General features: G+C 43.6%; 2 protein-coding genes and 1 long non-coding RNA gene across 6 annotated transcripts; 2 read left to right on the forward strand and 1 right to left on the reverse strand.

The window, feature by feature from the left end:
• Positions 1–493: 493 nt before the first annotated feature.
• Positions 494–25,145, reverse strand: LOC308591639. The gene is made up of 4 exons (XR_014010208.1): positions 25,067–25,145; positions 12,750–12,851; positions 8,185–8,286; positions 494–546 (listed from the first exon to the last, which is right to left on the reverse strand). It is a non-coding gene; the product is annotated as an uncharacterized lncRNA (long non-coding RNA).
• On the forward strand, positions 2,059–15,766 carry LOC308591633 (C-signal-like). Of its 2 annotated transcripts, XM_081202467.1 has the most exons (6): positions 2,059–2,403; positions 3,780–3,831; positions 12,739–12,926; positions 13,746–13,904; positions 14,442–14,546; positions 14,964–15,766. In XM_081202467.1, the coding sequence occupies exons 1-6, from the start codon at positions 2,197–2,199 to the stop codon at positions 15,078–15,080; spliced, it is 828 nt and encodes a 275-aa protein (XP_081058593.1). In that variant the 5' UTR covers positions 2,059–2,196; the 3' UTR covers positions 15,081–15,766. The 2 variants fall into 2 exon arrangements, with proteins under 2 accessions (XP_081058593.1, XP_081058592.1); XM_081202466.1 differs by lacking the exons at positions 12,739–12,926; positions 13,746–13,904; positions 14,442–14,546; positions 14,964–15,766 and adding exons at positions 8,174–8,361; positions 9,181–9,339; positions 9,877–10,028.
• On the forward strand, positions 17,557–27,729 carry LOC308591624 (C-signal-like). Of its 3 annotated transcripts, none has more exons than XM_081202446.1 (6): positions 17,557–18,052; positions 22,597–22,648; positions 25,056–25,243; positions 26,305–26,458; positions 27,001–27,105; positions 27,523–27,729. In XM_081202446.1, exons 1-6 carry the CDS (start codon positions 17,846–17,848, stop codon positions 27,585–27,587), a joined length of 771 nt encoding a protein of 256 aa, XP_081058572.1. In that variant the 5' UTR covers positions 17,557–17,845; the 3' UTR covers positions 27,588–27,729. The 3 variants fall into 3 exon arrangements, with proteins under 3 accessions (XP_081058572.1, XP_081058571.1, XP_081058570.1); XM_081202445.1 differs by having other exon boundaries at positions 17,559–18,052; positions 25,056–25,234; positions 26,305–26,463; XM_081202444.1 differs by having other exon boundaries at positions 17,563–18,052; positions 26,305–26,463.
• The last annotated feature ends 159 nt before the right edge of the window (positions 27,730–27,888 follow it).

Genomic DNA, 27,888 nt, shown 5'->3' on the forward strand with positions numbered 1-27,888 from the left:
TATGGGCGTGTTATAGAAAAAGGAGCTAGTACTGTCTCTACAAGGAAGGGTAGCCAGGTCTCACACACGTGGCTGGACTCATCATCCTGGAGGCAAGAGAACAGTAGGTCAGAGGCTGGCCTTTGTCTTGTCTGCAGCTGGGAAGACACAGAGGCTTGACTTCCTCTCAGAGCTGAAACCAAACCTTGGGGGGATCTCCCTAGGGACCTAATGGAGGAGCAAGATCTGATGTAGCAGTGATGCTGTGAGCCCTTCATCTTGTGCTCTGGTTGTGTATATGTGCATACCCTCCAACATTTATCTGATGAAAATAGAGACGTCCTATTCCATACTACTATTAATTAGTTATACCCTGCCCATCTGACCTGGTTGCTCCAGCCACTCTGGGCGGCTTCCAACATATATAAAAATGTAATAAAACATCAAACATTTAAAAAATACTTCCCTACACAGGGCTGTCTTCAGTGTCTTCTAAAGCTTGTTCTGTATAGTTACCTATCTCCTTGGCTTGGGGGTCGCATAACTCCATACTCTCCCAGCATTTCTCTGATGAAAATAGGGATAGCCTAAGGAAAGGAGGGACATTCTGGTCCAGGATCAAATCAGAAACAACAATGGCTTCTGTAATCTGGGACTGTCCCTGGAAAATAGGGACTCTCAGCGGGTTTGTATGTGTAAATAAAACCATTGTCAAAAAGATACCACATTCTTCAGTGATGCTATTCCAAAGAAACTGAGCCCAAGGGAAGCAATAGCACCCATGACCCAGGTGTGCCGGGTTCCCTTTGGGCCCAGTGTAGGGTCCATTGGAGCCTGCCCATGACCCCACAAGGATGGCGCACCTGCCATGAATTCTCTCACTGGTCTGAGATTGGGATTCACGTAACACACAATTCCTCTGTCCAAGCAAGGGGGACCTATCATCACTGCTCAAGGACATGTTGCAGCCACGCAAAAGCTCTTGAGGAGGTTGTGAAGAAGAGTTAGAGACGGGTGTGGTCAGAGAGAGTATTGAGGGCCTCTTCTGCCCAGCGGCGGAGCATGTGCCCATGCAGCCTGGGGTGGGCGCATGGGGTGTGCCCGAGGAGGGCGGAGCGCGAAGGGTGCCTTCGAAGGGAAGGGAGCCAGTGTGATGTAGTGGTGAAGAGCAGTAGACTCATAATCTGGGGAACCGGGTTCGTGTCTCCGCTCCTCCACCTGCAGCTGCTGGGTGACCTTGGGCCAGTCACACTTCTTTGAAGTCTCTCAGCCTCACTCACCTCACAGAGTGTTTGTTGTGGGGGAGGAAGGGAAATGCTTCACCCCATTTTTAAATTTTCATAACAACCCTGCAAAGCCAAACAGGCTGAGAGATTGACTGAAGATTTTAATTTGGAACTCTTTGTCCTCTATACCAGTGTTTTTCAACCTTTTTTGGGCAAAGGCACACTTGTTTCATGAAAAAAATCACAAGGCACACCACCATTAGAAAATGTTAAAAAATTTAACTCTGTGCCTGTATTGACTATATATAGAGTAATTCTCTTGAATAGGAATCAAATAAACACAAATCAAATAAACACAAACACTTAACATCAGTGGTGGGATTCAAAAATTTTAGTAACCAGTTCCGACATTCAAGCATGGTTTAATATTTTTTTCTTTAATGGCAAACAAAAACGTTGCGGACCGTTCTCTGCTCAGCGGGGATCGATCCGCTGATCCCCGCTGAGCCGGCGGATGACAGCACCGTCTCCACACTGTGTGCGGAGAGGGAGATGTCAGAGCCCCGCTGCTCTCTATGGGGAATCGGATGAGAGCGGACCGCCTGTCCGCTCTCATCCGATCCCATCCGATCTGATCCCCACCTAGGATGGATGGAAAATAGGGTGGACAGAGTCCGGCGCCCGCATAGCGGGCGAAAATTTGACATTTTTTTTAAAAAAATCTTTTGAATTTTTCAATTTTTCCCACGTTACACCAGGCAACATCTCGCGGCACACTAGTGTGCCGCGGAACAGTGGTTGAAAAACACTGCTCTATACCATAATGCCATCATGCTTCTTCATTTTTCCATTGCTAATGAGGTTGTTGTTGTTAAAAAAGAGAGATGGCCAACGAGCTAGTCAGCAAATGAGGTGTAGCATCCAGCATAAGATTATCTGAAGATCAAAGGAGGTGCCTACTTCCCATAAAAGCATCTCATGTGACGAACCGATGCTCTTTGAGGCAAGCGTTACAAGCATGGAAGCCAAAGGCTGCAGCTCCAAGGGGATGGCAACAGATTTCCCTGTTCAGAGTGTTCTGGTGACAGGATCCAATTCGGGAATTGGCCTGGGTCTGGTGAAGCAGTTTCTGAGGCTGCCAACTCCACCTCAGTGGGTCTTTGCTACTACCCTAGACCTGGATGGACCAAAAAGCAAGGTGAGGACCAGGAATGTAGCATAAGAGAGCAGAGATGTTACTATGTTGTAAGAATGTAATGTCAGCTTTGTGTGCTGGATGGGGTTGATGGGAGTTGTAGTCCGAAACATCTGGAGGGCGCTCAGTTGGAGAGAATGCTGTTGGGCCTTTGGTTTCACCAGCGGCTGCCCTGCTCTGGTGTGACTGTTTTCAGTGGCTCATCTGAGTTGCCCACTGCCTGCCTTGTCTGCTGCTCTCAACACTGCTGTGATGGGCCAGCAGCTCTCACAAGGCTGTCAAAAAGCTGTAGTTCACAGTGCTGTCTCTTAGTGGCCAGTTGAGCTGCTATGTGATAATAGTCTTAGAAAATTACAGCATAGATTAATGGGGAGGGACATAAAAGAAGATCTCTATCACTCTAATTCCACCTGTAGACTGGTTTGTCCAGCAATTATCATTTTGCTGAATTAAGTTTCAACACCTTTTTATGCCGTTTACCAGCAGAGGAGAGTATTGGCTGTCAGGAAATAAATTAATCCCTTAAACCCCAAGTCAACTCCATGCAGGATTTTTATCTCTTTTAACAGTCTAGTTCCTTCAAAGTAACTTTGTAATAATGTTCAACTTACCTTTAGGTCTTCCACAGTTTCCTTTTAGCATATTCCCCTGTGGGCAACTTTCTGGGGGCCACATGCCAGTGGTGTAGGGGGCCAGAAGCCAAAGTGGGCCGAGCAACAGATATGGCTGCTGTCCTTGTATAATAGGCTACGTTCCACTGATGCAAAAGTCACTAGTTTCTACATACACCTTTCTCTCCACCCTCCATCCGAACAAGTAAGAGGCACTGTTACAGTACAAGGACATATTCTAGCCAGGCAGAAACATTTTTTGTGTATAGAGCAATGCCAATGAGGGTATGACATGGTGAGAAAGAGGCTGTGGTCTTGGGAGAATTACAAAGGGGGAGGTGGGGACAGCTTTCAGACTGCTAACCAATTTTCAATGTACAAGGTTTTCTGTTCATAACTTACTCACCTATTAACAGTGCTTTTTTTCTAAAAAAAAATATTTAGGGGTACTCTCATTTTAACTCCAGAAAATCATCATTTTATAGTTCAAATTGGGGGAAATAAATACAGTAAATGGACAAAAGTAAAAAGATTCACAAAATAATATTTAGAGGTATGTGTACCCCTGCATCCTGCCCCCCGAAAAAGCACTGCCTATTAATATTGAAGAGGAAGGTGTTCTCCTTGCAAGGCACTGTTCTATGTGAGATTCCTGAGTTTCTATCAGACTCTACTAAGCATTTTCAGCATCCAGTTCTAAGGCTCTGGGTCTCTCTTGGTGACTAGTTCCAGTTTAATCAAGGAGGTAAAACATTTCTTTTTTGACAGGAAATAAAGGAGTTGGCATGCCAGCATCAGAATCTGGTGGTGCTGCAGCTGGGTAAGTATCAAGTTCCAAGTGCGGGATGAATAGACATTCCCAGCACCAGTGCAAACCAGTACAGTCCATAAAGCAGTAACTGGAAAAAGGACAGTTCACAGCCAATCAAGGGCTTAAGCAACAAAGCCTCTCTTCTGAGGTGGTAGCAGGCCCACCATATATTGCTGAACGACAACTCCCATCAACCTTGCCCATTGACCATGCTTGCTGGGGCTGATTCGATTTGTAGCTCAGTAATATTTGGAGTTTTGAATTATGGTGCTGGAGGAGACTCTTGAGAGTCCCATGGACTGCAAGAAGATCAATCCTCTCCATTCTTAAGGAAATCAGCCCTGAGTGCTCACTGGAAGGACAGATCGTGAAGCTGAGGCTCCAATACTTTGGCCACCTCTTGAGAAGAGAAGACTCCCTGAAAAAGACCCTGATGCTGGGAAAGATGGAGGGCACAAGGAGAAGGGGATGACAGAGGACGAGATGATTGGATAGTGTTCGCGAAGCTACCAGCATGAGTTTGACCAAACTGCAGGAGGCAGTGGAAGACAGAAGTGCCTGGTGTGCTCTGGTCCATGGGGTCACGAAGAGTCAGACACGACTAAACGACTAAACAACAACAACAACAATATTTGGAGAGTCAAAGGCTCCCCATACCTGCCATAAAGGAACTTTCCAAAACGGCCTACCAAAGTCATAGCCTCATGCTATTTCTTATGGGTACTCTATCTTTCTGTGTCTGTGAATTCTTACAGAGGCAATATGACACACAAAGGCAAGGCTTCCATAACAGGTACCATACATAGTACGTTACCATAGTCCAAAGAGTAAAGTACGATACTTTGGATTCACAATGGCCTTGTTTAGGGCTCAGCCTTACCTTGTGTGTTTCTGATTGTCCCAAAGATTTCATAAATCTTGGAAGAGGAACTGCAGGGATCTTTCAGTGTGCATATGCAAGGCCTGAACTAAGAGAAACAAAATATCTCTGATGCTTTCTCCCTAAATTACACACAGTTTTTTGTTCAGTTTGCTCAGTAAAGTGTTGTCAGGACTTTTCTCCACCTACAATAGTTAAGTATTTTGGTCTTACAATCGCTTGTTTTCTGATGGAGTGATATTAATGTGATACAAGTATTTTTAAAAGCCAGCTTCCAGTCAGTCCCTGTGCTCACTGCATGCACACTCAGAAACACAGAGCTCCATGATTCAGCGAAGCACTTGTTCTTCCTCCTCAAGTGGGCTGTGGTAGCTGCTGTTGTTGTTTAGTCGTTTAGTCGTGTCCGACTCTTCGTGACCCTATGGACCAGAGCACACCAGGCACTCCTGTCTTCCACTGCCTTCTGCAGTTTGGACAAACTCATGCCGGTAGCTTCAAGAATCAGGGTCTTTTTCAGGGAGTCTTCTCTTCTCATGAGGTGGCCAAAGTACTGGAGCCTCAGCTTCAGGATCTGTCCTTCCAGTGAGCACTCAGGGCTGATTTCCTTAAGAATGGATAGATTTGATCTTCTTGCAGTCCGTGGGACTCTCAAGAGTCTCCTCCAGCACCAGAATTCAAAAGCATCAGTTCTTCGGCAATCAGCCTTCTTTATGGTCCAGCTCTTACTTCCATACATCACTACTGGGAAAACCATAGCTTTTACTATACAGACCTTTGTCGGTAAGGTGATGTCTCTGCTTTTTAAGATGCTGTTTAGGTTTGTCATTGCTTTTCTCCCAAGAAGCAGGCGTCTTTTAATTTTGTGACTGCTGTCACCATCTGCAGTGATCATGGAGCCCAAGAAAGTAAAATCTCTCACTGCCTCCATTTCTTCTCCTTCTATTTTCATCATCATCATCCTTTTATTCGACCGTCAGTCAGAAAAAAGGACATTTGTCAATACACAGTTAAAAGCTCCAGGAAGATTTTAGAACTTAGCCAACACTAAAATGGGCTAAACAGATAGCCCCATCTCCTTCTATTTTCCAGGAGGTGATGGGCCCAGTGGACATGATCTTCGTTTTTTTGATGTTCAGCTTCAGACCATATTTTGCGCTTTCCTCTTTCGCCCTCATTAAAAGGTTCTTTAATTCCTCCTCACTTTTTGTCATCCAGGTTGTGTCATCTGCATATCTGAAGTTGTTGAGATTTCTTCCAGCTATCTTAATTCCGGTTTGGGATTCATCTAGCCCAGCCTTTCGCGTGATGAATAATGCATATAAGTTAAATAAGCAGGGAGACAATATACAGCCTTGTCGTACTCCTTTCCTAATTTTGAACCAGTTTTGAATCAGTTGTTCCATATCCCATTCTAACTGTAGCTTCTTGATCCACACTAACAAAAAGAGCTGACAGGCCAAGGGACAAATAATTTTTTTTTTTTAATAATTTTTATTGGGTTTTCACATTTTTTATAGACAAAAACAAAACACATAACACCAAAACAAACATAAAAGACAGCAAACATGAATAGTTCCAGAAAATCTTATTTTCTAACCCTAGTCCTTGACTTCCCCCCACCCCCTCCCTTGCATCCCTATTCCCAAGTTTATGTCAGCAAATTGGCATTTCTTCCGTCTTAATATTAGTCCTTTTATAAAAACAAAAATAAATTTTCCCTAAGTTGGACCCCAATTCTCTTCCCTCGATTTCTCATTTTTTCTTGAATAATTTCCTTATTACTAAACCCCCTGGTCTTGAGTGTTGTTTAAATTTACTTCCCTCCCTCCCATCCCCGCTTTGCGTCCTTTCCCAAGACATGTCCAAAGTAACAGTTTTTAGCCTGGATTCCGCACATCCGAGGCTCTCAAATCTATTTCAGTCCCTCTCCGCCGGTTTTGTTGGTAGTCCTCTTTGTCTGTCATTGAGTCTCGAAAGATTTCCTTAGCAATCAATCCAATCAGTCCATAGTCTCTTCCCATATTTAGAAGCAACTGCTGAAGAATTTCCACAAGGCCTGAGTCTTGGTGATAGTCAGAGTCAAAGTCTATGTGGAGGCCCCAATTGTACTTCTTTATTTCTAGTTCCTGAGTTCCATAAACTCCCAGGGCCTCCACTTTCGTCTTCTGTATCTTTCGTAGGCTTAAAATGAATTTCATCCAATAGTCTCCTTGCTTGTGTTCTCCAGATGTCGGCTTCTGGTTTGTATTTTCCCACATAACTTGTTCTCTTTCTTGTTTTGTCTTCTCCTCTTCTTTGTTTATTATTTCAAATTCAGCTGTGGGTTCTTTCTCATTCAGGTCCTCATTACATTCAGCAGAACTACTTGTTTCCAAATCCAAGGCCGTCAATTGTTTACTCATAGCTGTAGTCTGCTCCTGTAAGGTTCCCACCAGTGAAAACATCCTTTCGATTTCTCTCAGTATCTTTCCACCCACAGCCATTGTAATTCCACAGAATTCCCCCTAGAGGGAATCTGGTTACTGGATGGTCTTTTCTCCAACAATCCTCTGTCCTGTTATTGTTTCTTTGTTTCCCAGAATTTTAGTTCAATTGTAACACCTTTTTATCCGGAGAGGTTTTAAGTAGCAATTTTTTACTATTAACAGTCCATTTGACAGCTTTGACAGCTGTCAAATTCTGCTCCTCTATACAGGCTCCAAAGCAGGTCGCTCCCGGGCTCGGGAGGGAGGGTTGTTTGCCACAAAACAGAAACTCTTCCAACACTCCACTCTCCTGCTTAAATTTGCTTTTCCAAATCCTGGAAGTTACTGTCTTTATTAAAACTCACCCTTTACAGGGTAGGCACTCCAGCTTAGCTCTTATATCTTTGCTCTGGATCGTCTGCAAGGGGGGGGATGGGGACTTCCTTTTGGCACACCCCCCGGTCGTCTCAAATTCAAAGGGTAAAAGTTTTTAAAAATCGGTTCCAAATTACTCACGGGTTCCTTTTTCATTCCAAATTTCAAGGAAGGAAGTCAGCGCTCTCCAGTTATGGCTCGCGGCTTCGCTCAGCGGCGGTAGCGGTCGACTCTCAGTGCCGCGCCGTCCCCCGTATCCCCTCCGTAGCCTTTAAAAAGGCTCATTGCGAATCAGGGGGGGCGCTTAAGGCACCCGCCGAGTCTTCAGTCCGCAGGCTTCCGCGCCTGCGGTTTTTAAGGGTCCCCGTGTCGCCGGCACGGCAAAGACCCATCCACCGCTGAGCCGATTCCCTCCGGAGCTCGGAGGGAATCCGCCATTTCCAGATCGCGCCAACCCGGAAGTCTCAGGCCAAGGGACAAATAAGTGGACTGAAAAGCACCTCTCAAACTTGTAATCTGTAAGATCCCCCCAAGCCACCTGCCTTGGTAGTTTTAAAAGGGCCTTTTTATTAGTCCCTTGGGCATCCGCACACCACCCAGTTCTTAAGGGCAAAGAAATGTCATTCTGCAGATGTCACTGACCTCCAGAGCATCAAGGCAGCTGTGGAGCAAGTGCAAAGGTGTGTTGGAGAATGTGGGTTGAACCTCCTGATGAACAATGCTGGTGTGATTTCTGGAAACGACCTGGAGAAAGAAAATGCAAAGGACATGGCAGATGTATATGCCGTCAATATTATTGGGCCACTTCAGGTGAGCCAGGTAAGTTTTTGCTTTTCATGAGGCTGCAAAACCCTTTACTCAATACCTATTGCCCTGGTAATAACTGTGATGTTCTGGGCCTTTGGGAGAATTAAACAAAAGCAACAGACTGGATAGGAGAAAAGCTGTATTTGTTTGAGCAAGTAATTTTCATGAGGATTTTAAGAAAATAATTGCAAACTGATATGGAAATTCCGAGAATTGAACTTAAGGTAGGAAAAATGATAAACCAACACTGATAGATTCACCAGTCGCTGAACATCAGTCTGGCATAAAAATAGGAATGCTTTCTACGTTTCCTTCCCCAGAAGTTTAATGGGGCTGCTCTCATGAACATGCAGACAATTTTTTTTAATAGAATGGATCAATATGGCCACTTTCTGGAAAACAGATGACATTAATGCCCTTCCTATCTTAGTGTGCTGTGCACACACATAGTAAAAGAGAGAGATTGCAGAAGTTGTGGGAGAAGGACAACTTTAAAATGCCAAGAAGCGAACTAGAAGGAAGAAACATGGGTGAGACCTTAGAATAGAGCAGCTTCAGGACCTGTTGGCGGCTGCATAAAATGAGGCCAGGGCACAGGTTGCCCAGCTGTGTGTTCAAACAATTCTAAATGTATGCTAAGTCTTATGGGACTCCTTGTGCAAAAGCTTATAGAAAGTATTTTTGGATCAGAAATCCTAATTCTGCTACAAGCATTGTTCATATATACCTTCAACTTTATACAGTGCATCCAGTGCTTTCCTCCAGTATCACTGCCCTAGGATAACTGCATTCATTGACTTAACAACAGCCATGATCATTATTCTCTTTTAGGCATTTCTGCCCCTGCTGAAGATGGCAGCTCAGAGATATCCCCAGGAAGGGCTGAGCTGCTGCAAGGCAGCCATTATCAATACCTCCAGTGCTGCAGGCTCCATAGAAGTTATGCTGTTATGGGAAATAAAGATGAATATTGCCTATCGCTGCAGTAAGGTACCTTATGTGAAATCCATGCGAAACTGTCTGCTCCCTCCCCTGCCCAGCTGCGACTATCTTTCCAAATGATAGCTGTATGTGTGCATCTGGGCAATAATCATGCATTGCCCACAGATAAATGTTGAGAGACAAGCTTCTGTTGTGAGGATGTTGCATTTTCTAAAAGAGTGGATGGCATTAAGGGAAGATACCAGGATGTTTTCTACAAATAAATAATGTGTACAGTCCTTTTCTTCTTGCAGAACTTAGAACAAACATCTAAAGCTAGTTATCAGTTAGCAAACTGATGCAGCCCACAAGCATGGGGAACACTCACAAATGCCTGTCAAAAATCTTGTTCAAGAGTGGTGTCCATGATAGATAACTTCCAAGTTGCTAGTTTTTGTGTCAGGAATGCTCAATGATGTCCAGTTTCTCTTACAAACCTTTCTGCCTCCAAATCCTTTCTAGCCACCTTGCAGCAATTCATATTAAGCAGCTCCCCACAGTTCAATGCACCCTCTGCTCATGGTTTTTTTTCTTTCTCCCTTGTAGGCTGCTTTAAACATGCTCACCAAATGCCAGTCACTCACGTATCCAGCTTATGGGATTCTGTGTGTTTGCATCCATCCTGGCTGGGTAAAAACTCAAGGCAGGCAAGTAAGTGCTCAAGGCTTTTGGTAATCATGGAAAAGGTGGGCAGCCCTATAGGATGATATTTCTTTTAACAGATTGCTTGACATTTTTAGTTGGAAGGTGGTGCCTGAGTAGCTTCAGTGCCCCTTCCTTCACTGCTTGGAGGTATTAAAAGCACAAGAGCAAGGCAATGAAGGCAGCATCTATGAGTTGGTGCTTCTAATAATATCCAAAATTGCAGTTCTCCTTCTATTTTCATCATCATCATCCTTTTATTCGACCGTCAGTCAGAAAAAAGGACATTTGTCAATACACAGTTAAAAGCTCCAGGAAGATTTTAGAACTTAGCCAACACTAAAATGGGCTAAACAGATAGCCCCATCTCCTTCTATTTTCCAGGAGGTGATGGGCCCAGTGGACATGATCTTCGTTTTTTTGATGTTCAGCTTCAGACCATATTTTGCGCTTTCCTCTTTCGCCCTCATTAAAAGGTTCTTTAATTCCTCCTCACTTTTTGTCATCCAGGTTGTGTCATCTGCATATCTGAAGTTGTTGAGATTTCTTCCAGCTATCTTAATTCCGGTTTGGGATTCATCTAGCCCAGCCTTTCGCGTGATGAATAATGCATATAAGTTAAATAAGCAGGGAGACAATATACAGCCTTGTCGTACTCCTTTCCTAATTTTGAACCAGTTTTGAATCAGTTGTTCCATATCCCATTCTAACTGTAGCTTCTTGATCCACACTAACAAAAAGAGCTGACAGGCCAAGGGACAAATAATTTTTTTTTTTTAATAATTTTTATTGGGTTTTCACATTTTTTATAGACAAAAACAAAACACATAACACCAAAACAAACATAAAAGACAGCAAACATGAATAGTTCCAGAAAATCTTATTTTCTAACCCTAGTCCTTGACTTCCCCCCACCCCCTCCCTTGCATCCCTATTCCCAAGTTTATGTCAGCAAATTGGCATTTCTTCCGTCTTAATATTAGTCCTTTTATAAAAACAAAAATAAATTTTCCCTAAGTTGGACCCCAATTCTCTTCCCTCGATTTCTCATTTTTTCTTGAATAATTTCCTTATTACTAAACCCCCTGGTCTTGAGTGTTGTTTAAATTTACTTCCCTCCCTCCCATCCCCGCTTTGCGTCCTTTCCCAAGACATGTCCAAAGTAACAGTTTTTAGCCTGGATTCCGCACATCCGAGGCTCTCAAATCTATTTCAGTCCCTCTCCGCCGGTTTTGTTGGTAGTCCTCTTTGTCTGTCATTGAGTCTCGAAAGATTTCCTTAGCAATCAATCCAATCAGTCCATAGTCTCTTCCCATATTTAGAAGCAACTGCTGAAGAATTTCCACAAGGCCTGAGTCTTGGTGATAGTCAGAGTCAAAGTCTATGTGGAGGCCCCAATTGTACTTCTTTATTTCTAGTTCCTGAGTTCCATAAACTCCCAGGGCCTCCACTTTCGTCTTCTGTATCTTTCGTAGGCTTAAAATGAATTTCATCCAATAGTCTCCTTGCTTGTGTTCTCCAGATGTCGGCTTCTGGTTTGTATTTTCCCACATAACTTGTTCTCTTTCTTGTTTTGTCTTCTCCTCTTCTTTGTTTATTATTTCAAATTCAGCTGTGGGTTCTTTCTCATTCAGGTCCTCATTACATTCAGCAGAACTACTTGTTTCCAAATCCAAGGCCGTCAATTGTTTACTCATAGCTGTAGTCTGCTCCTGTAAGGTTCCCACCAGTGAAAACATCCTTTCGATTTCTCTCAGTATCTTTCCACCCACAGCCATTGTAATTCCACAGAATTCCCCCTAGAGGGAATCTGGTTACTGGATGGTCTTTTCTCCAACAATCCTCTGTCCTGTTATTGTTTCTTTGTTTCCCAGAATTTTAGTTCAATTGTAACACCTTTTTATCCGGAGAGGTTTTAAGTAGCAATTTTTTACTATTAACAGTCCATTTGACAGCTTTGACAGCTGTCAAATTCTGCTCCTCTATACAGGCTCCAAAGCAGGTCGCTCCCGGGCTCGGGAGGGAGGGTTGTTTGCCACAAAACAGAAACTCTTCCAACACTCCACTCTCCTGCTTAAATTTGCTTTTCCAAATCCTGGAAGTTACTGTCTTTATTAAAACTCACCCTTTACAGGGTAGGCACTCCAGCTTAGCTCTTATATCTTTGCTCTGGATCGTCTGCAAGGGGGGGGATGGGGACTTCCTTTTGGCACACCCCCCGGTCGTCTCAAATTCAAAGGGTAAAAGTTTTTAAAAATCGGTTCCAAATTACTCACGGGTTCCTTTTTCATTCCAAATTTCAAGGAAGGAAGTCAGCGCTCTCCAGTTATGGCTCGCGGCTTCGCTCAGCGGCGGTAGCGGTCGACTCTCAGTGCCGCGCCGTCCCCCGTATCCCCTCCGTAGCCTTTAAAAAGGCTCATTGCGAATCAGGGGGGGCGCTTAAGGCACCCGCCGAGTCTTCAGTCCGCAGGCTTCCGCGCCTGCGGTTTTTAAGGGTCCCCGTGTCGCCGGCACGGCAAAGACCCATCCACCGCTGAGCCGATTCCCTCCGGAGCTCGGAGGGAATCCGCCATTTCCAGATCGCGCCAACCCGGAAGTCTCAGGCCAAGGGACAAATAAGTGGACTGAAAAGCACCTCTCAAACTTGTAATCTGTAAGATCCCCCCAAGCCACCTGCCTTGGTAGTTTTAAAAGGGCCTTTTTATTAGTCCCTTGGGCATCCGCACACCACCCAGTTCTTAAGGGCAAAGAAATGTCATTCTGCAGATGTCACTGACCTCCAGAGCATCAAGGCAGCTGTGGAGCAAGTGCAAAGGTGTGTTGGAGAATGTGGGTTGAACCTCCTGATGAACAATGCTGGTGTGATTTCTGGAAACGACCTGGAGAAAGAAAATGCAAAGGACATGGCAGATGTATATGCCGTCAATATTATTGGGCCACTTCAGGTGAGCCAGGTAAGTTTTTGCTTTTCATGAGGCTGCAAAACCCTTTACTCAATACCTATTGCCCTGGTAATAACTGTGATGTTCTGGGCCTTTGGGAGAATTAAACAAAAGCAACAGACTGGATAGGAGAAAAGCTGTATTTGTTTGAGCAAGTAATTTTCATGAGGATTTTAAGAAAATAATTGCAAACTGATATGGAAATTCCGAGAATTGAACTTAAGGTAGGAAAAATGATAAACCAACACTGATAGATTCACCAGTCGCTGAACATCAGTCTGGCATAAAAATAGGAATGCTTTCTACGTTTCCTTCCCCAGAAGTTTAATGGGGCTGCTCTCATGAACATGCAGACAATTTTTTTTAATAGAATGGATCAATATGGCCACTTTCTGGAAAACAGATGACATTAATGCCCTTCCTATCTTAGTGTGCTGTGCACACACATAGTAAAAGAGAGAGATTGCAGAAGTTGTGGGAGAAGGACAACTTTAAAATGCCAAGAAGCGAACTAGAAGGAAGAAACATGGGTGAGACCTTAGAATAGAGCAGCTTCAGGACCTGTTGGCGGCTGCATAAAATGAGGCCAGGGCACAGGTTGCCCAGCTGTGTGTTCAAACAATTCTAAATGTATGCTAAGTCTTATGGGACTCCTTGTGCAAAAGCTTATAGAAAGTATTTTTGGATCAGAAATCCTAATTCTGCTACAAGCATTGTTCATATATACCTTCAACTTTATACAGTGCATCCAGTGCTTTCCTCCAGTATCACTGCCCTAGGATAACTGCATTCATTGACTTAACAACAGCCATGATCATTATTCTCTTTTAGGCATTTCTGCCCCTGCTGAAGATGGCAGCTCAGAGATATCCCCAGGAAGGGCTGAGCTGCTGCAAGGCAGCCATTATCAATACCTCCAGTGCTGCAGGCTCCATAGAAGTTATGCTGTTATGGGAAATAAAGATGAATATTGCCTATCGCTGCAGTAAGGTACCTTATGTGAAATCCATGCGAAACTGTCTGCTCCCTCCCCTGCCCAGCTGCGACTATCTTTCCAAATGATAGCTGTATGTGTGCATCTGGGCAATAATCATGCATTGCCCACAGATAAATGTTGAGAGACAAGCTTCTGTTGTGAGGATGTTGCATTTTCTAAAAGAGTGGATGGCATTAAGGGAAGATACCAGGATGTTTTCTACAAATAAATAATGTGTACAGTCCTTTTCTTCTTGCAGAACTTAGAACAAACATCTAAAGCTAGTTATCAGTTAGCAAACTGATGCAGCCCACAAGCATGGGGAACACTCACAAATGCCTGTCAAAAATCTTGTTCAAGAGTGGTGTCCATGATAGATAACTTCCAAGTTGCTAGTTTTTGTGTCAGGAATGCTCAATGATGTCCAGTTTCTCTTACAAACCTTTCTGCCTCCAAATCCTTTCTAGCCACCTTGCAGCAATTCATATTAAGCAGCTCCCCACAGTTCAATGCACCCTCTGCTCATGGTTTTTTTTCTTTCTCCCTTGTAGGCTGCTTTAAACATGCTCACCAAATGCCAGTCACTCACGTATCCAGCTTATGGGATTCTGTGTGTTTGCATCCATCCTGGCTGGGTAAAAACTCAAGGCAGGCAAGTAAGTGCTCAAGGCTTTTGGTAATCATGGAAAAGGTGGGCAGCCCTATAGGATGATATTTCTTTTAACAGATTGCTTGACATTTTTAGTTGGAAGGTGGTGCCTGAGTAGCTTCAGTGCCCCTTCCTTCACTGCTTGGAGGTATTAAAAGCACAAGAGCAAGGCAATGAAGGCAGCATCTATGAGTTGGTGCTTCTAATAATATCCAAAATTGCTCCTGGAAAAGCAAGCATAGTCCTCTGAGGCCTTACAGTGAACTGCTATCCTTTGGCATGCATGGCCACTTGGTTGTCTTTCATAAAGCAATGTTTAATGTGCAGACTGAAATCCTATAACCAAGACATCCAACTGCCTTCTGCTGTTTGATGCTCAAGAATGACTTAATAAATCCTTCACTTACAATATTTTTCTTCACAGGAGGCGGACCTGACTGTAGAAGAGAGTACACGAGGAATAATTCATGTTCTCTCCACACTTTCTGAGGTGGATAACGGTACCTTTGTGGACTGGGAAGGACGCAGAGTACCCTGGTGAGGGTTTTGCTTCACGATGCCAGGGGGTTTATCACTCTAGGATTCTGCCTAGAGAGCACCCAATAAACTGCCTGGGATTCAAGGAAAAATGTTTTTGACTCTTTTCTTCCTTCAGAAGGTTCCATTGAGGACTAGTTTTCATGCAGAATTGTTTTTAAGGACTAGCCATGGATTGAAAGATCTTTCAGCCTGAATGATGGAAACTGTGGTTCAACAACATCTGGAGGGCCACAGATTCCCCATCTCTTGTAAAGAAGGCTACATACAAAAGCCAGAGGTATTTAGTGTGTGCAACTCACTGCTGTAGGAGCAGGGGGTTGGTTTGGATTATGTGTTTCGGTCCCCTCCAAAGCCTGTGGTTCTTTATCTGGACAATGGGAGCCTGTAGTAGGAGCTGAAGTGCCTGAACCAGTTTCTTTGTAAAAGGTCAAGCTGACCCTGCTCAGCATCCTTTTATATGCCTAAAGACTTGAGCAAGTATGGGCGTGTTGTCATAGAAAAAGGAGCTAGTACTGTCTCTACAAGGAAGGGTAGCCAGATCTCACACACGTGGCTGGACTCATCATCCTGGAGGCAAGAGAACAGTAGGTCAGAGGCTGGCCTTTGTCTTGTCTGCAGCTGGGAAGACACAGAGGCTTGACTTCCTCTCAGAGCTGAAACCAAACCTTGGGGGGATCTCCCTAGGGACCTAATGGAGGAGCAAGATCTGATGTAGCAGTGATGCTGTGCTCTGGTTGTGTATATGTGCATACCCTCCAACATTTATCTGATGAAAATAGAGACATCCTATTCCATACTACTATTAATTAGTTATACCCTGCCCATCTGACCTAGTTGCTCCAGCCACTCTGGGCGGCTTCCAACATATATAAAAACATAATAAAACATTAAACTTTAAAAAAATACTTCCCTACACAGGGCTGTCTTCTAGTTGTTGTCTTCTAAAGGTTGTACTGTATAGTTACCTATCTCCTTGGCTTGGGGGTTGCATAACTCCATACTCTCCCAGCATTTCTCTGATGAAAATAGGGATAGCCTAAGCAAAGGAGGGGCATTCTGGTCCAGGATCAAATCAGAAACAACAATGGCTTCTGTAATCTGGGACTGTCCCTGGAAAATAGGGACACTCAGAGGGTTTGTATGTGTAAATAAAACCATTGTCAAAAAGATACCACATTCTTCAGTGATACTATTCCAAAGAAACTGGGCCCAAGGGAAGCAATAGCACCCATGACCCAGGTGTGCCGGGTTCCCTTTGGGCCCAGTGTAGGGTCCATTGGAGCCTGCCCATGACCCCACAAGATGGCGCACCTGCCATGAAGTCTCTCACTGGTCTGAGATTGGGATTCACGTAACACATACTTCCTCTGTCCAAGCAAGGGGGACCTATCATCACTGCTCAAGGACATGTTGCAGCCACGCAAAAGCTCTTGAGGAGGTTGTGAAGAAGAGTTAGAGACGGGTGTGGTCCGAGAGAGTATTGAGGGCCTCTTCTGCCCAGCGGTGCCCGTGCTGCCCTGGGTGGGTGCATGGGGTGTGCCCGAGGAGGGCGGAGCGTGATGGGCGCCTTCGAAGGGAAGGGAGCCAGTGTGGTGTAGTGGTTAAGAGCGGTAGACTCATAATCTGGGGAACCGGGTTCATGTCTCCGCTCCTCCACCTGCAGCTGCTGGGTGACCTTGGGCCAGTCACACTTCTTTGAAGTCTCTCAGCCTCTCTCACCTCACAGAGTGTTTGTTGTGGGGGAGGAAGGGAAAGGAGAATGTTAGCCACTGTGAGACTCCTTCGGGTAGTGATAAAGCAGGATATCAAATCCAAACTCTTCTTCTTCTTCCTCTCATGTGCCACAGTTCGGGGTAGGAGAGGGGCAGGGAAGCTGCTGTTCACACTCCCCCTGCTCTCCGCTACCAGGTCAGACATGACCCAGTGACGGAGCTACTGCAGCTGGGCGCAAGGCGCCACGTCAAGGAGGATGGGTGGCAGCATTGCCGTTGACCCTCCTGCTATCTGCTACTGGGTCAAATCTGACCTGGCAATGGAGCTGCTGCAGCCAGGTGCACCTTGCCACAGCTGAGGAGGGCTGCTCTCTACTGCTGGGTCAGGAGAGCTGCTGGACGTGCAGCAGTGAGGAAGGTGAGCAGCAGCGCTGCCGTCCACTCACCTCCCCTGATTCAGGGCGGAGCTGCGCCAGGCACAAGTGCTACAGCCAAGCCACAGGATCTTTGGCGTGGAGCCAGGCTCTGATGAAGGAGTCTGCTGTGGGGGCACCTGTTTGCCCCCAGCCATGTTTTTAAAACTCACATTTTTGCCATTTTGTCACCTCCCCCTCGGTGATGATACACGAGGTGGCCCACACCCACCACACCCACCTCCCTATGCCACTGCTTATGCCATTCCCCCTCTGATTAGTTTTTACATCCTGGTTATTATATTCCCTAGTGACACAGTATGCTTTTTTAGTACTTTTTCACTAATGAACTCAGGATACATGGTGATTTGCTTCACCCCATTTTTAAATTTTCATAACAACCCTGCAAAGCCAAACAGGCTGAGAGATTGACTGAAGATTTTAATTTGCAACTCTCTGTCCTCTATACCATAATGCCATCATGCTTCTTCATTTTTCCATTGCTAATGAGGTTGTTGTTGTTAAAAAAGAGAGATGGCCAACGAGCTAGTCAGCAAATGAGGTGTAGCATCCAGCATAAGATTATCTGAAGATCAAAGGAGGTGCCTACTTCCCATAAAAGCATCTCATGTGACGAACCGATGCTCTTTGAGGCAAGCGTTACAAGCATGGAAGCCAAAGGCTGCAGCTCCAAGGGGATGGCAACAGATTTCCCTGTTCAGAGTGTTCTGGTGACAGGATCCAATTCGGGAATTGGCCTGGGTCTGGTGAAGCAGTTTCTGAGGCTGCCAACTCCACCTCAGTGGGTCTTTGCTACTACCTTAGACCTGGATGGACCAAAAAGCAAGGTGAGGACCAGGAATGTAGCATAAGAGAGTAGAGATGTTACTATGTTGTAAGAATGTAATGTCAGCTTTGTGTGCTGGATGGGGTTGATGGGAGTTGTAGTCTGAAACATCTGGAGGGCGCCCGGTTGGAGAGAATGCTGTTGGGCCTTTGCTTTCACCAAACACAATATACGAAATTGATAAACCAAGAATGGGAATGGAAAATTAAACAAATGAAAGAAAGATCATTCGAATCGGCAAATAAATGTGGAAAACTGCTAGCATGGCAGTTGAAAAAGAGACAAAAATTGAACTTTGTTACTAACTTAGAGGTTGAAGGGAGAAATATTCAGAAACCAGATGAAATTAGAAAGTGTTTCCAGAAATATTTCAAAAAATTGTATACGCAAGGGCCCGAGGAAGTATCAGAGATAGATCAATTTTTGAAATTTAATGGCTTACCAAAATTACCTCAGGAGAAGAGATCAATCTTGAACTACAGAATAACACAACAGGAAATCGAGGGTGCCATTCAGAATATGCAACTAGGCAAATCTCCAGGCCCAGATGGACTTACCTCCAAGTACTATAAGATATTGAAAGACTATTTGACACAACCACTAATGGAGGTTTGTAATCGGATTATGGAGGGAGGGAGGGCACCGGAAACGTGGAAAGAAGCTTTCATCACATTGATACCCAAATTGGAAACTGAAAAGACCCAGCTTAAGAACTACCGTCCCATCTCACTCCTAAATGTGGATTACAAAATTTTTGCGGACATTTTGGCAAATAGATTTAAAAAGGTGTTAAATGAAGTAATTCATAAGGACCAGGCAGGCTTTCTCCCAGGCAGACATTTGTTTGACAATACCAGGAACATTATTGATATTCTGGAACTGTTGCAAACCAATATTAACACTAAAGCAGTGTTAATTTTTATTGATGCGGAGAAGGCCTTTGACAATATCTCTTGGAAGTTTATGAAGAAAAACTTGGAAGGGATGGGAGTGGGACGGGGGTTTGAAAATGGTTTAGAAGCAATTTATTCAGAACAAAAAGCTAAGTTGATAGTGAACAATGTGGTGACAGAAGAGTTTAAAATTGAAAAAGGAACACGACAGGGGTGCCCTCTTTCCCCTTTATTATTTATCTCAGTCCTGGAGGTGCTTTTGAATATGATTAGGGAGGACCGGCTGGTTCAAGGAATACGGGTCGGAGTGAAACAATATAAACTGAAAGCATTTGCAGATGACTTGGTTTTAACACTACAGGAGCCAGAATCTAGTACAAAAAGAGTTCTAGAACTGATTCATGATTTTGGTCGGGTGGCGGGATTTAAGCTGAATAAACAAAAAACTAAAGTTTTGGGGGAAAACTTGACACCTTTAGAAACAGATGGGTTTCAGAAGGAAACAGAGTTAAATGTGGTTAAAAAAGTGAAATACCTGGGGGTCAATTTGTCTTCCAAAAATTTGAACTTATTTAAAGATAACTATGAAAAATGTTGGACAGAAGTTAAAAAGGATCTAGAAACTTGGTCAAGATTGAAACTTTCCTTGTTGGGTCGAATAGCAGCTATAAAAATGAATGTTTTGCCAAAGATGTTGTTCTTGTTTCAAACCCTACAGATCGTGGACAGAGTGGAATGTTTTGGAAAGTGGCAGAAGGATATTTCAAAGTTTGTTTGGCAGGGCAAAAAGCCCCGAATAAAGTTTAAAATATTAACTGATGCAAAAGAAAGAGGGGGGTTTGCCCTGCCAGACTTAAGGTTATATTATGAAGCTGCAGCCTTCTGCTGGTTGAAAGATTGGTTGCTTTTAGAGAACACAGATGTCCTAGATCTGGAAGGGTTTAATAATTCGTTAGGATGGCATGCATATTTGTGGTACGACAAGGTAAAGACTCATAAAATGTTTAAAAACCATATTGTCAGAAAAGCAATATTTATGGTCTGGACAAAATATAAAGACTTACTAGAAAGTAAGACCCCGAGGTGGTTATCACCAGTGGAGGCTAAGGCTCGGAAAAACCCCAATATGGAGGCCGGCTGGCTGAAATATGGGGAAATAGTAGAAAAAATTGGAGATAATTGGAGGTTACAGAGCTATGAAAAACTAAAGAATAAGGTGCAAGATTGGTTTCACTATGCTCAAATTCAAGAGGTGTTTAAGTTGGATAAAAAAACAGGATTCCAGGTGGAAAAATCGAAACTAGAGACAGAACTGTTAGAACCAAAGACTAAGTTATTATCAAGAATGTATAACTTGCTGCTTAAATGGAACACTCAGGACGAGACAGTTAAATCAGCCATGATAAAATGGGCTCAAGACATTGGGTACAACATTATGTTTGAAGACTGGGAAAGGTTATGGACCACCGGTATGAAATTTACGGCATGTAATGCCTTAAAAGAAAACATTATGAAAATGATATACAGGTGGTACATGACCCCAGTCAAGCTTGCTAAGATATACCATTTGTCTGATAATAAATGTTGGAAATGTAAGGAGGCTGAAGGGACATTCTTTCACCTATGGTGGACATGTCCAAAAGTGAAGGCCTTCTGGGAAATGATTTACAATGAGTTAAAAAAGGTGTTTAAGTACACCTTCCCTAAGAAACCAGAGGCCTTTCTCTTGGGCATTGTCGGCCAAAAGGTGTTAAAGAAGGACAGAACGTTTTTTATGTATGCAACTACAGCAGCAAGAATTCTTATCGCAAAACAATGGAAGACTCAAGATTTACCCACACTGGAAGAGTGGCAAACGCAATTGATGGACTATATGGAATTGGCCGAGATGACTGCCAGGATCCGAGATTTGGGAGAAGAAGCAATGGAGGAGGACTGGAAAAAATTCAAGGACTATTTGCAAAAAATTTATAAGTTATATGAATCATAAGAATTCGCATGATTTGGAAAGGTTAGCTCCAGCAATGAGAGTGGATGATATATGAAACTAAGTAAAATCAATGAAAGGACTAATGTTTAAATGTTTAAAATAACATCATATTTGTCTTTAGTGTAAATTAATACTAAGTAATTTAAACTTAAAAGGCAATTATCTGAAACTACAAAAGAAACGCATGAAACAAGGTTATAATTTGCTGATATTTTTATTGTTAAGAATGCACGGTGAGGGAGATGAGGGGAAGTCCGGTAGAAGACTGAAAAAAGCTTTGAAATGATGTATCCTTTTTTCTTTTCTTTTCTTGCTGTTCTTGTTACTTTGTATATCTGACTGTGTATCTCTATCTGGAAAAAATGCAATAAAAAATATTATTAAAAAAATGAAACATCTGGAGGGCGCCCGGTTGGAGAGAATGCTGTTGAGCCTTTGGTTTCACCAGTGGCTGCCCTGCTCTGGTGTGACTGTTTTCAGTGGTTCATCTAAGTTGCCCACTGCCTGCCTTGTCTGCTGCTCTCAACACTGCTGTGATGGGCCAGCAGCTCTCACAAGGCTGCCAAAAAGCTGTAGTTCACAGTGCTGTCTCTTAGCGGCCAGTTGAGCTGCTATATGATAATAGTCTTAGAAAATTACAGCATAGATTAATGGGGAGGGACATAAAAGAAGATCTCTATCACTCTAATTCCACCTGTAGACTGGTTTGTCCAGCAATTATCATTTTGCTGAATTAAGTTTCAACACCTTTTTAAGCCGTTTACCAGCAGAGGAGAGTATTGGCTGTCAGGAAATAAATTAATCCCTTAAACCCCAAGTCAACTCCATGCAGGATTTTTATCTCTTTTAACAGTCTAGTTCCTTCAAAGTAACTTTGTAATAATGTTCAACTTACCCTTAGGTCTTCCACAGTTTCCTTTTAGTATATTCCCCTGTGGGCAACTTTCTGGGGGCCACATGCCAGTGGTGTAGGGGGCCAGAAGCCAAAGTGGGCCGAGCAACAGATATGGCTGCTGTCCTTGTATAATAGGCTACGTTCCACTGATGCAAAAGTCACTAGTTTCTACATACACCTTTCTTTCCATCCTCCATCTGAACAAGTAAGAGGCACTGTTACAGTACAAGGACATATTCTAGCCAGGCAGAAACATTTTTTGTGTATAGAGCAATGCGAATCAGAGTATGACATGGTGAGAAAGAGGCTGTGGTCTTGGGAGAATTACAAAGGGGGAGGTGGGGACAGCTTTCAGACTGCTAACCAATTTTCAATGTACAAGGTTTTCTGTTCATAACGTACTCACCTATTAACAGTGCTTTTTTCCTAAAAAAAATATTTAGGGGTACTCTCATTTTAACTCCAGAAAATCATCATTTTATAGTTCAAATCGTGGGAAATAAATACAGTAAATGGACAAAAGTAAAAAGATTCACAAAATAATATTTAGAGGTATGTGTACCCCTGCATCCTGCCCCCCGAAAAAGCACTGCCTATTAATATTGAAGAGGAAGGTGTTCTCCTTGCAAGGCACTGTTCTATGTGAGATTCCTGAGTTTCTATCAGACTCTACTAAGCATTTTCAGCATCCAGTTCTAAGGCTCTGGGTCTCTCTTGGTGACTAGTTCCAGTTTAATCAAGGAGGTAAAACATTTCTTTTTTGGCAGGAAATAAAGGAGTTGGCATGCCAGCATCAGAATCTGGTGGTGCTGCAGCTGGGTAAGTATCAAGTTCCAAGTGCGGGATGAATAGACATTCCCAGCACCAGTGCAAACCAGTACAGTCCATAAAGCAGTAACTGGAAAAAGGACAGTTCACAGCCAATCAAGGGCTTAAGCAACAAAGCCTCTCTCCTGAAGTGGTAGCAGGCCCACCATATATTGCTGAACGACAACTCCCATCAACCTTGCCCATTGACCATGCTTGCTGGGGCTGATTCGATTTGTAGCTCAGTAATATTTGGAGTTTTGAATTATGGTGCTGGAGGAGACTCTTAAGAGTCCCATGGACTGCAAGAAGATCAAACATATCCATTCTTAAGGAAATCAGCCCTGAGTGCTCACTGGAAGGACAGGTCCTGAAGCTGAGGCTCCAAAACTTTAGCCACCTCATGAGAAGAGAAGACTCCCTGAAAAAGATCCTGATGCTGGGAAAGATGGAGGGCACAAGGAGAAGGGGATGACAGAGGACGAGATGGTTGGATAGTGTTCGCGAAGCTACCAGCATGAGTTTGCCCAAACTGCAGGAGGCATTGGAAGACAGAAGTGCCTGGTGTGCTCTGGTCCATGGGGTCACGAAGAGTCAGACACGACTAAACGACTAAACAACAACAACAATATTTGGAGAGTCAAAGGCTCCCCATACCTGCCATAAAGGAACTTTCCAAAACGGCCTACCAAAGTCATAGCCTCATGCTATTTCTTATGGGCACTCTATCTTTCTGTGTCTGTGAATTCTTACAGAGGCAATATGACACACAAAGGCAAGGCTTCCATAACAGGTACCATACATAGTACGTTACCATAGTCCAAAGAGTAAAGTACGATACTTTGGATTCACAATGGCCTTGTTTAGGGCTCAGCCTTACCTTGTGTGTTTCTGATTGTCCCAAAGATTTCATAAATCTTGGAAGAGGAACTGCAGGGATCTTTCAGTGTGCATATGCAAGGCCTGAACTAAGAGAAACGAAATATCTCTGATGCTTTCTCCCTAAATTACACACATTTTTTTGTTCAGTTTGCTCAGTAAAGTGTTGTCAGGACTTTTCTCCACCTACAATAGTTAAGTATTTTGGCGTTACAATCACCTTGCTTTGAGCTTGTTTTCTGATGGAGTGATATTAATGTGTTACAAGTATTTTTAAAAGCCAGCTTCCAGTCAGTTCCTGTGCTCACTGCATGCACACTCAGAAACACAGAGCTCCATGATTCAGCGAAGCACTTGTTCTTCCTCCTCAAGTGGGCTGTGGTAGCTGCTGTTGTTGTTTAGTCGTTTAGTCGTGTCCGACTCTTCGTGACCCTATGGACCAGAGCACACCAGGCACTCCTGTCTTCCACTGCCTTCTGCAGTTTGGACAAACTCATGCAGGTAGCTTCAAGAACACCATCCAACCATCTCATCCTCTGTCGTCCCCTTCTCTTTGTGCCCTCCATCTTTCCCAGCATCAGGGTCTTTTTCAGGGAGTCTTCTCTTCTCATGAGGTGGCCAAAGTATTGGAGCCTCAGCTTCAGGATCTGTCCTTCCAGTGAGCACTCAGGGCTGATTTCCTTAAGAATGGATAGATTTGATCTTCTTGCAGTCCATGGGACTCTCAAGAGTCTCCTCCAGCACCAAAATTCAAAAGCATCAATTCTTCGGCGATCAGCCTTCTTTATGGTCCAGCTCTCACTTCCATACATCACTACTGGGAAAACCATAGCTTTTACTATACGGACCTTTGTCGGCAAGGTGATATCTCAGCTTTTTAAGATGCTGTTTAGGTTTGTCATTGCTTTTCTCCCAAGAAGCAGGCGTCTTTTAATTTTGTGACTGCTGTCACCATCTGCAGTGATCATGGAGCCCAAGAAAATAAAATCTCTCACTGCCTCCATTTCTTCTCCTTCTATTTTCCAGGAGGTGATGGGCCCAGTGGCCATGATCTTCGTTTTTTTGATGTTCAGCTTCAGACCATATTTTGCGCTTTCCTCTTTCGCCCTCATTAAAAGGTTCTTTAATTCCTCCTCACTTTTTGTCATCAAGATTGTGTCATCTGCATATCTGAGGTTGTTGAGATTTCTTCCAGCTATCTTAATTCCGGTTTGGGATTCATCCAGCCCAGCCTTTCGCATGATGAATAATGCATATAAGTTAAATAAGCAGGGAGACAATATACAGTACTCCTTTCCCAATTTTGAACCAATCAGTTGTTCCATATCCCGTTCTAACTGTAGCTTCTTGATCCACACTAACAAAAAGAGCTGACAGGCCAAGGGACAAATAAGTGGACTGAAAAGCACCTCTCATCCTTGTAATCTGTAAGATCCCCCCAAGCCACCTGCCTTGGTAGTTTTAAAAGGGCCTTTTTATTAGTCCCTTGGGCATCCCCACACCACCCAGTTCTTAAGGGCAAAGAAATGTCATTCTGCAGATGTCACTGACCTCCAGAGCATCAAGGCAGCTGTGGAGCAAGTGCAAAGGTGTGTTGGAGAATGTGGATTGAACCTCCTGATGAACAATGCTGGTATTACTTCTGGAAACGACCTGGAGAAAGAAAATGCAAAGGACATGGCAGATGTATATGCCGTCAATACTATTGGGCCACTTCAGGTGAGCCAGGTAAGTTTTTGCTTTTCATGAGGCTGCAAAACCCTTCACTCACTACCTATTGCCCTGGTAATAACTGTGATGTTCCGGCCCTTTGGGAGAATTAAACAAAAGCAACAAACTGGGTAGGAGAAAAGCAGTATTTGTTTGAGGAAGTAATTTTCATGAGGATTTTAAGAAAATAATTGCAAACTGATATGGAAATTCAGAGAATTGAACTTAAGGTAGGAAAAATGATAAACCAACACTGATAGATTCACCAGTCGCTGAACATCAGTCTGGCATAAAAATAGGAATGCTTTCTACCTTTCCTTCCCCAGAAGTTTAAAGGGGCTGCTCTCATGAACATGCAGACAATTTTTTTAAATAGAATGGCTCAATATGGCTACTTTCTGGAAAACAGATGACATTAATTCCTTTCCTATCTTAGTGTGCTGTGCACACACATAGTAAAAGAGAGAGATTGCAGAAGTTGTGGGAGAAGGACAACTTTAAAATGCCAAGAAGCGAACTAGAAGGAAGAAACATGGGTGAGACCTTAGAATAGAGCAGCTTCAGGACCTGTTGGCGGCGGCATAAAATGAGGCCAGGGCACAGGTTGCCCAGCTGTGCATTCAAACAATTCTAAATGTATGCTAAGTCTTATGGGACTCCTTGTGCAAAAGCTTATAGAAAGTATTTTTGGATCAGAAATCCTAATTCTGCTAAGAGCATTGTTTATATTTACCTTTAACTTTACACAGTGCATCCAGTGTTTTCCTCTGGTACCCTGCCCTAAGATAGCTGCATTCATTGCATCCAAACTACAAGAAAGAAGATTCCACCTAAACATTAGGAAGAACTTCCTGACAGTAAGAGCTGTTCGAAAGTGGAATTTGCTGCCAAGGAGTGTGGTGGAGTCTCCTTCTTTGGAGGTCTTTAAGCAGAGGCTTGACATCCATACGTCAGGAGTGCTCTGATGGTGTTTCCTGCTTGGCAGGGGGTTGGACTCGATGGCCCTTGTGGTCTCTTCCAACTCTATGATTCTATGATTCATTGTCCTAACAACAGCCATGATATCAATTCTCTTTTAGGCATTTCTGCCCCTGCTGAAGATGGCAGCTCAGAGATATCCCCAGGAAGGGCTGAGCTGCTGCAAGGCAGCCATTATCAATACCTCCAGTGCTGCAGGCTCCATGGAAGTTATGCTGTTATGGGAAAGAAAGATGACTGTTGCCTATCGCTGCAGTAAGGTACCTTATGTGAAATCCATGCGAAACTGTCTGCTCCCTCCCCTGCCCAGCTGCGACTATCTTTCCAAATGATAGCTGTATGTGTGAATCTGGGCAATAAGAGCGTATTGCCCACAGATAAATGTTGAGAGACAAATTTTTGTTGTGAGGATGTTGCATTTTCTAAAACTTTGAGTGGCATTAAGGGAAGATACCAGGATGTTTTCTACAAATAAATAACGTGTACAGTCCTTTTCTTCTTGCAGAACTTAGAACAAACATCTAAAGCTAGTTATCAGTTAGCAAACTGATGCAGCCCACAAGCATGGGGAACACTCACAAATGCCTGTCAAAAATCTTGTTCAAGAGTGGTGTCCATGATAGATAACTTCCAAGTTGCTAGTTTTTGTGTCAGGAATGCTCAATGATGTCCAATTTCTCTTACAAACCTTTCTGCCTCCAAATCCTTTCTAGCCACCTTGCAGCAATTCATATTAAGCAGCTCCCCACAGTTCAATGCACCCTCTGCTCATGGTTTTTTTTCTTTCTCCCTTGTAGGCTGCTTTAAACATGCTCACCAAATGCCAGTCACTCACGTATCCAGCTTATGGGATTCTGTGTGTTTGCATCCATCCTGGCTGGGTAAAAACTCAAGGCAGGCAAGTAAGTGCTCAAGGCTTTTGGTAATCATGGAAAAGGTGGGCAGCCCTATAGGATGATATTTCTTTTAACAGATTGCTTGACATTTTTAGTTGGAAGGTGGTGCCTGAGTAGCTTCAGTGCCCCTTCCTTCACTGCTTGGAGGTATTAAAAGCACAAGAAAAGGGCAATGAAGGCAGCATCTATGAGCTGGTGCTTCTAATAATATCCAGAATTGCTCCTAGAAAAGCAAGCATAGTCCGCTGAGGCCTTACAGTGAACTGCTATCCTTTGGCATGCATGGCCACTTGGTTGTCTTTCATAAAGCAATGTTTAATGTGCAGACTGAAATCCTATAACCAAGACATCCAACTGCCTTCTGCTGCTTGATGCTCAAGAATGACTTAATAAATCCTTCACTTACAATATTTTTCTTCACAGGAGGCGGACCTGACTGTAGAAGAGAGTACACGAGGAATAATTCATGTTCTCTCCACACTTTCTGAGGTGGATAACGGTACCTTTGTGGACTGGGAAGGACGCAGAGTACCCTGGTGAGGGTTTTGCTTCACGATGCCAGGGGGTTTATCACTCTAGGATTCTGCCTAGAGAGCATCCAATAAACTGCCTGGGATTCAAGGAAAAATGTTTTTGACTCTTTTCTTCCTTCAGAAGGTTCCATTGAGGACTAGTTTTCATGCAGAATTGTTTTTAAGGACTAGCCATGGATTGAAAGATCTTTCAGCCTGAATGATGGAAACTGTGGTTCAACAACATCTGGAGGGCCACAGATTCCCCATCTCTTGT

This window comes from Podarcis bocagei, assembly GCF_964188305.1.
Source record: "Podarcis bocagei genome assembly, chromosome: 7".
NCBI lineage: Eukaryota > Metazoa > Chordata > Lepidosauria > Squamata > Lacertidae > Podarcis > Podarcis bocagei.

Coding starts and splice junctions, on each gene's coding strand:
- LOC308591633 (XM_081202467.1), top strand. CDS start 2,197: ATGCTCTTTGAGGCAAGCGTTACAAGCATGGAAGCCAAAGGCTGCAGC. Junction 3,832..12,738: donor TCTGGTGGTGCTGCAGCTGG/GTAAGTATCAAG, acceptor GTCATTCTGCAG/ATGTCACTGACCTCCAGAGC. Junction 14,547..14,963: donor TAAAAACTCAAGGCAGGCAA/GTAAGTGCTCAA, acceptor TTTTCTTCACAG/GAGGCGGACCTGACTGTAGA.
- LOC308591624 (XM_081202444.1), top strand. CDS start 17,846: ATGCTCTTTGAGGCAAGCGTTACAAGCATGGAAGCCAAAGGCTGCAGC. Junction 18,053..22,596: donor TGGATGGACCAAAAAGCAAG/GTGAGGACCAGG, acceptor CTTTTTTGGCAG/GAAATAAAGGAGTTGGCATG. Junction 22,649..25,055: donor TCTGGTGGTGCTGCAGCTGG/GTAAGTATCAAG, acceptor GTCATTCTGCAG/ATGTCACTGACCTCCAGAGC.